At 34.8% G+C, this 11,788-nt stretch overlaps 1 protein-coding gene across 1 annotated transcript in view; it reads right to left on the bottom strand.

Moving 5' to 3' along the window:
- Positions 1-11,788, bottom strand: part of adgrl4 (adhesion G protein-coupled receptor L4) — a 19,443-nt gene that overhangs the window by 2,932 nt on the left and 4,723 nt on the right. Inside the window, exons 3-12 of the mRNA XM_015390142.1 lie at positions 8,500-8,649; positions 7,796-7,945; positions 7,473-7,543; positions 6,413-6,592; positions 4,733-4,916; positions 4,517-4,630; positions 3,490-3,689; positions 1,426-1,605; positions 448-651; positions 39-259 (exon numbers count right to left, since the gene is read on the bottom strand). Coding sequence (XP_015245628.1) covers positions 39-259; positions 448-651; positions 1,426-1,605; positions 3,490-3,689; positions 4,517-4,630; positions 4,733-4,916; positions 6,413-6,592; positions 7,473-7,543; positions 7,796-7,945; positions 8,500-8,649 — 1,654 coding nt within the window. The remainder of the gene's footprint in view (positions 1-38; positions 260-447; positions 652-1,425; positions 1,606-3,489; positions 3,690-4,516; positions 4,631-4,732; positions 4,917-6,412; positions 6,593-7,472; positions 7,544-7,795; positions 7,946-8,499; positions 8,650-11,788) is intronic.

Below are 11,788 nucleotides of genomic sequence, written 5' to 3'. Positions count from 1 at the left end.
AAAAGTTCAAAAATATGATTATCTTTTGTTGTCCTTACACTCTTTCTGTGCCATAGTACTTTGAGCCGAGTGTTGCTGAGATGGCCACCACGACTGCAGGGCTCCCATAGCCGAAGATGTAAAAGTTGCGGTGCAGAAAGCCTTTATTGTAGATGACGCCAACTACTATTAAATACAAATGAATGCCCTCAATGCACATCCAGGCAAAGGCTGCAAGAAAGAAGTAGTGAAGCATCCCTGCTATCACAGAGCAGAAAAGCTGCAAAGAATTAAGAAAGAAAAGAGACAGAGATATATTTTACAAATACCAAAAATTATTTGTAAAATATTCAATTAATTTAATATATGCATACATTAATGGAAGTAAAAAAAAAATGGAATAAGTTTACTAAATATCAGAGGGTTGTCAAACTCAATTTTCTGTTTTCTCTTCATGTGCCTTCACACCTTGTGTGAGGTCATGTTTATCCCCACGAGGAAGATGAACTCTGCCATGAAGAGGCTGCAGCACAGGTTCTTGTGTATGGTGGTTCTGGTGCTCTGGATCTCACTGAAGAACCAGAAGGTGAAGATGCACAAGGATAAACAGATAAGGGAGATGATCATCCCAAGCTGGGTGATCCGAGTCAGGATGGTATTGTGGGCCGCCAGCTGGGGAGCAAATAGAAAGGGAGGTGTTTCATTCACAGTTTCATGGTATACTGGACTTGTAAGTTGTTGTATTTTCTGCTTGGAATCACTTCATATAACATAGATGTAGGCAGAGGTTACCCCGATATGGTGGATGATAGAAATACTAGGCTTGTACTGGTCTAAAAATATTAAAAACATGCTGTGCTAAAATGTATGTTTGACTGACTTTCCTTAATTATTGTTTTAAGTTTGGTTCCCAACATATTTTTGCTGATTTGTTTTCATCCGCATTTAGAATTAGTTTTATAGTAATTATAAAACCCCCTCCCGGTCTATGACTCCACTGGGTACAGTAAAACTGTATTGCATTTTAAAAAACAGCAAGCTTCTATTTAAACTTCCTAGTGTTTTAATATTTCAGGCAACAAAAAGATGTTATGGTTTTGTAAAAATAATTTGCAGTGCATGCAAAACTTAATATAAGTATGAATAATTAACTTAAACTAATCTAAAAAACAAAATCTTCAGAAAATAATTTAAATAAAATTGAGCGCATCTTAAAAAATTATGCCAATAAATTACATTTTGAAAGTTATATTTCCTGACTTTATAAAGGACAGTGAAAACATGCGCAGTAATGTAAAGAATATTTAAACAAAAACATGTATATTTGTTTCAGTGTTAAATGCACCGCTTTAAAAACACCGGCCCTCCTGACCAGAAGAATTAGACTTTGATACGAAGTAAAGGAGCAGAACCTTCAGCGTTGTATTTGAGAGCAAAATTACTCACATTAGCTCTTCCAGATGACATGAGAATTGCAAAGTGTGTGAGGTGATTGCAGGAACAGTTGGTTGCATTGCTGCTGATGTGGAGCGTCTTGCAGCCTTTGGTGGACCAGTGACCCTGCAGAGTGTCCACCTCATACTCCCAGAAAGCACACTTCGTCACGTCCACTTTAGTGTCTATGGGCTTCAGGGACAGGAGAAAAGCAGAGTTGGTGTTAAAAAGTTTATTTATTAGTTATGGCACTGCAGTACTTCATGTAACAAAACACTGAACAGGGATCATAAATGCAGCTTAACAATTAACTTGATTCAGGTGACTCAGTGTTATCACAAAGCACCATTTTAGTTTAAAAAAGTAATTTCAATTTACAAGTTATTGAGGTGTTTATTTTAATTTATATTCCTTTTTTTCAACTAATATCCTATGTTAAAATGTTAATGTGTACAAATTTAGAACTCTTAAATATCGAAAATGGTAGATGTGTGGAAGATTACAAATACTTTCACTCTGAATGTCACTGGAATTATTTATTGTTCATCTTTAAAGGCAATTTAAATGTAATTTTCTCCCCTCAACATAAATCAACACCACCTTTGTTAGATTTAAACCTCCAGGGGACCACAAAAATAATGGTATCACTTTTTCGCACATTTAATTATCTAAAAAAAAAAAAAAAAAAAATAGCATAACATTAACTTTTATGGTAATTCATCTTATTATACTCTGTTTCCCCCCCCCTATCTTTTAATGTTTTTAAAGAAATATTGATTTAGATGTAAAGGTAAGATGAAATTTGATTTTAAGTGTAAATCAGAGGCTGGAGTTTTGCCAGTTCTTGACTGGGGGATGAGAAACCTAACCTAGAAATGCAAATGATACCAATGGCAAATAATATTATGTGAAAAAATAAATATAAATACATAAATGTGGCTTATATTTAGCTATAATTAAGACAAACATTTCATGTAAACTTAGCAGGTAGTAAGAACAGCTCCTTTAGTGAAGGACTGCATATATGTGGATGCACTGTAAATACTGTATATACTCCATGCATCTTTTTTTCCTTGTGGCACCTTCTTCCTTTGGACTATTTGGGCTGATGTAACGAGTAAATTTCTCCACTTTGAGATCAACAAAGTCAATCAATGAAAACAGGTGTACCGACTTGTTAAGTCACATGTAAAATTAGCGGCATTTCAATCATAAAGAACCATGTCCACTCTGAACGGAAGGAAATCGGAAAAACTCTGTTGTAACTTAGTTTTGTGTGGGTCTCTTGCTGTTTGCGATATATTGTTAATCATTTACATTTGTCAATCATTTGTTGTTGTTTTTTTCTTCCTTTGTTTGTCTCTTTATTTCCTCTCTTTGTTCTTTCCTTTGATCTCCTTTGTAGCCCTTTTAGATTTTGTTTGCAGAGGTGATGCGTTTTTTTTTGTTGCCGTTTGTTGTTGTTTTGCTGTATATTTCTGTAGCTGCTTGATAGATATTTTTGTAAATGTGTAAAATTTATTTAAAGTATCTCTGTCAACTTTTTTTAATTTTGTTTCTTTGCTTCCCATGTCTCTTGATTTATTTACTTTTTAAATTTAAAGATACAGCACTTTAAACTTTATTGATGTAACTTGTAAAACTATCTTTTCTGTTTTTTTGTCTTCTTTTTTGGTCTTATTGTTTCTATTTCTTTGTGTTTTTCCGCACATTTTTGTCATTTCTTTCCATTACTATGTTTCAGACTTTTCTACTCTGATTATTTCATTACTTTCTTAGTGTTATTTTCACATTAATACAGAAAAAAGGCTTCGACTGACCAAGACGGAGACACCTTAGACGTTTTTAGTGGTTTAATCAGAATTTGATGATTCATATGATCTTCAAAGAGTTTGTATCCAAACCCCTAAAGAATAACATAAACCTGCATGTCAACAGTTTTAGGAAAAGAGATTCCTCTGTGGTATGCTCTTAAGCACAAGTAGATTCCTCTGGAGTACATTTTAAAAGGACAGCAACATATGAGAGGGCGGAAATAACAATGCAACTAGCATCAGCACTCTGCTCATTCTTTACCTCATTGTGCCTCAGAGTGAAGGTGACATGGTCAAGTTGGTAAACGTCAGCAGGTTTGATGGCTGCTGCCATGACTTGGGAGTTGACAGTGATTTCCCCTGTTCCAGCATAGCGTGAGTAATCCGTGACACCTGGGTCGCTGCTCGGCTTCAGGATGACACTGATGCTGTCATATCGCACAAACACCACTGACACACTTACTGGTGGACAAAACAAGTGGAACAAAGAGGAGAGGGAGTGAAACTTATGTGCTGCTGATCAAACTTTTACCAAGGAAGTCTGTCAGCTCATAAAGTTTTATATTAGAAATTTGTCTTAGAGGACATCAGGGGGCTGAGAGCTCTTTGAGATATAGAAATTATAAGGCCAACTTTTCAACTTTTTTAAAATCCTTTAAACTCTTTCTTCAGAACAATATTTTCAAAGTTTTGGTCTATTTTCACATGTAGCTGATTTTCAAGAGTGTAATAAAAAACATTTTTATACCATAACAGATTATTCATGGGTGAAAATGTCTGTTCAGACTAACCTGGGATTATTGGAAAAGATAATTCCCCAGCTTGGTAAATCATAAAAAAACTGTAATAGAGCCTTTTTATGTTTATTTCACTGGCTTTACCCATGGGTTATTATTATCATATATCATGCAGTTGTTCCAGCTTTTGTTACAGCTGTCCAACTTGCAGTGTTTGATTTTGTTGTAGAGCTTAAAGGTACCCTTGAAAAAAGGTGCCTTGGCTCTTTTGATCTGCATATCAGTAAATCATTGCTTATCAATGTCGCTCCACTGTTAAGGCGCGTTCAGTTGTCAATATGAGTTAAAAAAAACTAGAAGTTAAGTCTATTTATCACTTATCAATCTAAAAATTGCTGCAAAGAAATTTCAACGTCATGGGACTGAAGCAGCGAACACAGTGTCATAAAGCAGTTAACATCCATTAAGTAAGGCTGACAAAAGAAAAGAAGAAAAATTATGTAAAGGAGCAAATGCTTTTTCATGACAGAGCATCAGATTGATCATCTTTACCACTTCTTTTCTCCTCTGGTTTTAATTTTGGAGTTAGGTTTATGTGGTCCCCTCCCATTGAAACAGAAAGCTTAGTCTTCTTTTGAGCAGAATTAAATGTGAAGAGCCTTAGTTCTGTTGAGGAAAAAAAAAGAGCAATATTATGAAATATTCAACAATTAGAGAATTTAATGTAAAAGAGAATTTAGAGACTCTCTGTAAACACATTTTCCTTACCCATTTCAGATGCCGTGATTTGAAGCTCAGTTGGAGATTTGTGGTTGTTGCCCAATGATAGAGCACTTTCTTCAACAACATGTAGCAGCTTGGTGATGGTATGCCCTCGCTGCTCTTCTCTCATTCTGTTCCAAGCTCCCAGTTCGTCCTTCTCCAACAGATTGTTTGCTGCACTGACTAATTTCTGTTTGACAGGAAATTTTATGATCAGTATTGATATCTAGATGTGATGTTGATCTCTACAGCAAAGACATTTTTTTATACGTTTTATTTATACACAGCTATTAAGATAAGATATAAAACCGGTTTACAGAGCTGTGTCCTGCTGATAGTTCAGTTTATACTGTACAGTGCCTAACATAGATACTCCTAAGATTTTCCAAAATGTAAAAATTTTCATGTTAGTAACACCAATATCAAATTATGTTGTTGTAAATAAGAGCATAATAGTGAGGTCAAATTAAAATGATACAAGGATCTAAATCTAGAAAGTGTAGCATGGATTTTGATTCAACACCCCTCTTAACAGACCCGCCTTTTGGTAAAATTATCCGGTTTTGTAGATGGAGAGCATCTGTAAACATATTTTGGGGAAGTTTTGTAATTTGACTGTGCCATTTTAATGCATCAGCCCCAGACCCAGCACTTCCGCACTCTCAAATACAATATATTTTGTGTTTTTTTTTTTTTTTATATTTGTTGTATTTAGCTTAATCCTTTAAACATTAGCTCTGATCAACTGCAGAAAAAAAATGCATCACAACAGTATTATGCTGCGATCACCATCATTATGAGACTGGTGTGTTTGAGGTGATGTGCAATTTTAGTTCTTCTTAATACAGACCAATTGTGCAAAAAAATTGAAGCTTGGTCATTTGACCAGAGCACTTCCACATTTTCACTGTCCTTAGATTGGCTTCTGATAAACTACACATGGGACCGACAGGCTATTTACTAAGGTATTAAGTACTAAAGACAACTGGTTGCATTGAATTTTACTGAGGCATTTGAAAGGAAAGCAGCTGAAAACAAATGCAGAACTTTATAAAATTTTCTTCAGAAAAACAGAAAACCTGAAACCTAAAACCAATCACTCTATGGTGCTACAGCATTGTACATGATATGTGATTATTGTCAATTAAAGGTATGGTAGAGGGTGTTCTTTTTCTGGGTGGATCATAAAAATAAGTGGTCCTCCTAATTGTCACTCATTCTAATAGTATGTTTATGTACGGCCGTCCTATGTGCTCATCCCCATTTTCACTTACCAGAGGTGAGTCTGACAGTGGAAACGATTGCAAATCTGCTTTGGGAAAGTAAGCTTGTATGAGTGATGCAAAGAGCAACTTTTAAACAGAGCGTGCATGAGGAGAAATGGGCTCATGTATGCTCTTGCATGCGTGAATATCCTTCACTATGCCTTTAAGGCAACTTGTACTACTAAGCGTTCAAAAAATTAACAACAAAATGCATTGAGGTTTATTACTTTAAAATGAAAAGTATTATGACTACCTTTGCATGGCAACACAGATATCTCATTAAGACGAAGTAATATCAGAGAGCAAAGTTTTATAGAGGGCATGTCTTCATATAGCACCAGTCGTTTTCTTAAACCGCATGGCTGGTGTTTCGGCAAAGCTCCAACTCTTTACTAAAAAACAATAAAGGCAAAAAGCTTACAGAAAGAGTGGAGTTGACGACAGATGGTTTGACAGTGTAATCCTTTTCCACAGCAGCCAGTGTTGATGTGGATCGACTCAAGGCCTCAACATATGCGATCACTTCCACTGAGGTAAGTTCACCAGACGTCCTGTTGACAATTTCTCTCAATAGGCTTTGTGGCTCCTTGAGGTTGCTCATCTAAAGGAGGAAAGATTTACAATCAAACAACTGAATGATTTTAAACCAAAAAAATATACCAAAAGAGAGTTTAAATCTATTAATTTTCTGTGATTTTCAAAATGAAATGTGTAGGTTGCTCATATAAACATGAATTCCTGTTCAGTAAGCTAAAAGTGTCTTTGTGGATTTCTAGAGATGTAACATCAGTAAACTCTGATTTAAACTAAAAAGTTATTTTGATATACATTTTATCTATGGGATAGCAAGATGGGTTCTAGGACCAAGAAAAATTATAGTTTTTATAAAACGATATAATGTATTATATATAATAATAGCCACATGTAATAAAGTTCTCAGCTAAAGAGCCAAATGACTGTGTCTGCAGTATGTCTTAGTAATTATTATATCATATTTATTATATTATAGTTATATTCAAATTTATTCTGCATGCGGGCATTTATGTAAGTAAAGCTGAAATACAGGCTCAATTTAAAGATTCAATCTTATTTTACTTTTAAAGCAAAAAGAAAAAACTAATACAAAAAAACAAAACAACAAAACAAACTAAAAAAAAACTGCCAATTACCTATTTTCCACAATTCAACCTTATGTTTAAGTTGTTTGTTTGTTTCACAAAATATTATCATACTGACTGCAATTGCTGTTTTTTGTATTCGGTTTAATATTGTTATAAACGCATGTGGTGTTACTTCTCTGGCACGCAGGTGGGAAATGCAGGTCTTTCTTAGAGCACGGAGACTGATGGTTTAAAAATAGTTTTTTTTTTAAAAACACTGTAGCTTTAACCTGCTCTGTGTCCTGTTAGTGTTCATGTTCTCCAACAGGGGGCAGCTTTGGAATGTTTATTTTTACCATCCTTTTCCAGAGGGGCACTTACGGTTTCAAGTGTTCTGTTGACAGCCTGTGTCATGCATCCAATGTTGTCATGGCAATATTTTTGGGGATGTTCTAAAAAAAAAAGAAGTCTATGGTGTTAAATTAAGCAGCATATCAGGTCCTCAGTTTTATCATCAAGGCTTCCTAAAATGGCTCAAATTTTTACAATCCAGTGATGTGTTATAGAACAGTTTTAAGAAAATATTCAAAATGTATGGAAAAAAAATTTTGAAATGCTATAACAGACTACAAATATCTTTCTAAGTCCATATCAAAGGACCCCTGCTTTGTGCTTTAGTGCAGGCTCTTGATTCACATACCAACCTTCACATCTTACACCTTTCTCTGGATAAAAGAGCTTTTTGCCCAAAGTTGAGATGTAATCACGCTGACAGGAACAATAGAAAGATCCATTCGTATTATGGCAGAGTGAGTTTGGGCCACAGATCTGTTCTGACGTGCATTCATCGAAATCTAAAAGATGCAAATAAGAAGAGGGCTTCAATTAAATGATTAAACTTCAATATAAGCCACAGCTTTTCAAAAGCAAGTCTTTTGGATTTAATTTCATTTGTTTCTGTGGAACTTGAACCTCAGATTGCTAAACCTTTGCAAGTATCTTTTTAAGTAGAACCCTCCTGCATTTTTCCTTGACGTCTGGTTGGATGTCTGAAGGAATTCCTCAGTTTTCAGCTTTGTTAGGATGCAGTGATTTTTTTTCTCCCCATTTGGTACAAAATAAACAATCATAGAGGGTTTTCAGGCCAGCAGATGGGAAAGGAGTAACAAGAGGCTGAAGAGGAACAAAAAGGTACTCCACCATATTTATCCTCACCTCTTCAGTGAAAGAGAAAACAGTTCACACATTGATGCAGACCTCATGCTCTCACAGCTGTGCAGTAACTGCTTTAAAACACATTTGTCTTAGGTACTTGTACTGAGGTCTTAAAAAAGTGGGTTTAGCTGAAAATCCATATGTGTGTTTTGTTTAGTTTTTTAACATATTTACAGTCTTTCCCAGAGATTACCAATGCATCCAGTGCCATCGTTGGGCTGGAACTGTGTGGCTCCACTCGAAATGTATCCAGGGACGCATGTACAGTAGTAGCTGCCATCTGTGTTTGTGCATTCGGCCTTTTCCCCACAGATATTGGTCACATTCTGACATTCGTTGTCATCTGAGGTGAGGACACAGAAAAGAAAATGTAAAATTACAAAACAAATTGGAAGAGAAAAGAGGAAAACTCTTAATTAATTAATAGTACTACTTAAATTTACAGCATATTATCAGATGTACGCTCTGGACTTTTCCTTTAATTTTTGCAACTTTATGAACACAAATTAAAAGTATTGCATTTGGTTTTGTTTTCACAGACCAACACAAAGACACAATAAGAAAAACAAGCAGAGAAAAAGAAACATAAAAGAACCCCTTTAATCTGCTTCAAATAAAAAAAATAAAACAAATATGTATCCTACATAACAATGGAGGAGCTGTAGAGAGCCACTGCTTATGTGAGAGAATCTTTTTACAGGACAGAAATTGGTACAAGATATTCCATTTAAAGTTTTCCAAAAACTATGAAAGGATGAAGGAAAGTGCTCTGGTGAGATGAGACACACACACACGCACAAAAAAAAATTCTCCCCAATGTCAATTAATTTATGCGGTGTTAAACTAAAACTAATTCGAAGTATTAACATGAACACAGCATTTCCTTTTTCAGATGTGCTCATTTGTATAGTAGTATCATGCTGTGGGGAAGCTTTTCTTTAGCTGGGACAGAAAAGCTGTTCAGAATTGATAGGAGATTGATTGATCCTAGAATACACATGGAATTTGTGGAGTGAAAAGAAAAAAAAATCTAAAAGAGGCTGCAAAATAGTTTGAGCAGGACAATGACCATAACAAACAATACTAGCCGTAATGAAATCAGTTTCTAGTCATGTAAAGCTGTGTCATTTGAAGGATGTGAAGCAACCTTATTCATTCAATTACAAAATCCAGATAAAATAGAGATTGTGATATGAAAAATGGCAAAATGCTGAAAGGTTTTGACTACTTTTGTGAGGCACCATATACACAACAACCAAAAAACAAAAAAAAACAACCTGTAATCTTTTAATGATAAATGTTGTCAAAAATAGTGATAAACAGCTTTGTTTCCCACTGGACTCTTTAGGGTCTGTATATATTGAAGAACATATAGTATTATTTGTAGTATTCAACATAGCATCATACAAATAAATAGATAAAGAATCATACATTGTGAGTTCTTGATTATTTTTTATTTTTCTAGATTTTGTCTTTCACAGTGGACATGCACCTATGATAACAATTGCAGAACCCTCCATGGTTTCTAAATGGGAGAACTTGCAAAATACCACGGTGTTTATATACTTATTTTCCTTACTGCATGTGACATAGTATTTATTAGCTTCATATTGTAAACAGAAACAAATACAGGCAATATGCAGCCTTATCACACGTGTCTGTTTCCTATTAAAAATTTGTTCTTTATCAAAAGTATTCTTCGCACTTTTGCTGCTGAATAACTGTCAGCCCTATAAATAGGGGGAGGGACCCTACCCTCACTGATACTGAAAGGCTTATTATCCAGCCAATCCTTGGTGGCGTAATAAAAAGGAGCTTCTGATTAGGTCACGCTTAAGGCGTTCCCAATGTGTGACACTCACAGATGCTAATCAGAGAACAGGGGTTACGAAAGTAACCTAAAGTTGTTGTTTGTTTTTTTACACTAGGTTTGCACTTTGCTCTGCTGAAACATCTGAACCCCAGCTTTGCCTTTTCTTCATTAAACTCTTAAATTCTCTTAAAGGGCTTGGCTTCATGCAAATTGATTACCTATCAAAGTGTATCTGCTTTTTGTTGATTAAAAAAATGATAGTAATCCTTAGAGACTCACTGAGAGCAATGCTTTTTGAGGTTGTTTCTTGAGTCCAAAAATACCACATCAGACCTACAAAAGATTACCCTTTACAATTATTTAGCTATTTAGAATTTAAATAATAATTCAGAAACTAGTGACTCTTCAGTGAAACTTCAGTTAATCTTTTGTAATTATTGAGTACCCTGTGATAAATAGTTTCCACCTTTACTGTTGTAAAATCCCTAAGAATTTGAGAAAGCACAGATGTATTGACATCTCAGTGTTAGTTTTTAACAGAGCTTCTTCTGTATTTTAACTGTGGAACCTTAATTTTTACTCAGAAGTTCCGCTAAATTATTTTCAATAATTCTTATTTCTGTGTTTATAAAGCAGTATGGAGGGAAATGCCCTGAATGGATGGCTTTCTGCACTCTTTATACTGTAAAAAGTTATTTTTCAACCTTATTTTCAAACACATCAGCCTTCCCTCACTTTATTGTAAAATGACCTGTAGGAACCTTTGATTTGACAGGATATGATGAACACCCTGCTCTTCCAGTTTCCCGTACCTTTTGCCCAGAACATGTGCGGTAAAGGAAATCCTCTATACTAATAAAAGAGGTGACAAACACAATGAGATCACATGCTTAATCACTCACTCTGATGTTCTGTTTTATCTGTATTCGTATCTCTTTAAATTTTTAAAATTTTTTCATGGCTACCTCCCAGATTTCCGTATTTGTGAGGGATTTTACGAAATGCGCTAACATAGAAAATTGCATAATTATATTAAGTTTCATGAGAAAGATACCTGGTTTTTGAAGAGGAATATAAAAAGAAATCTGAAAATTTTGAATAAATTTTGAAACCTAAACTAATTTCTTTTAGGTTCAGTTATGCCCTATACTGATTGTTGTTCAGTTTAATGCATACATATTTAGGTTTTGTCAGCTGGAAAAGGGTACTTTTAAATTTATTCTCTGATTTTCAAAGTAAATTGATAAGAACTACGAACCTTATTGGCATCGCAACATTTTTAAGAAAAAAATTGGCTCTTACAGCTTGTAAACTCTGCACTGAAAAAAGTGAAAAGACTTTGTCATTCCTTCAAAGTGCATTTTTAAATTGGTTGAATGAAAAATCGTGGTTTCCGTTTTGAATTTGATATTTCCAGTTTGTTTCAAAGCAAACGACACTCCCCCTGGATAAAATTAAATAAAACAATTCAAAATAAATGATATTTTCACTTAGGTTTACTTAGGTTTCACTTTAGGTTTTCTTGTCATGTGACAGCGTGACATCACATAAAACCCCATTTTTCGACTTTGCAGTCAGCCATTAATGCTCCCTCGCATCGAAGTCTTCGATGAGCTCAGACACACTTTTGATGCGCTGCAGAAAGTCTTCATGGAGATTGAACCAAAGA

The sequence above is a fragment of the Cyprinodon variegatus genome, unplaced genomic scaffold (genome assembly GCF_000732505.1).
Source record: "Cyprinodon variegatus isolate N-32 unplaced genomic scaffold, C_variegatus-1.0 Scaffold487, whole genome shotgun sequence".
In the NCBI taxonomy this organism is placed as follows: Eukaryota; Metazoa; Chordata; class Actinopteri; order Cyprinodontiformes; family Cyprinodontidae; genus Cyprinodon; species Cyprinodon variegatus.
This window is presented reverse-complemented; position numbering and strand designations above follow the sequence as displayed.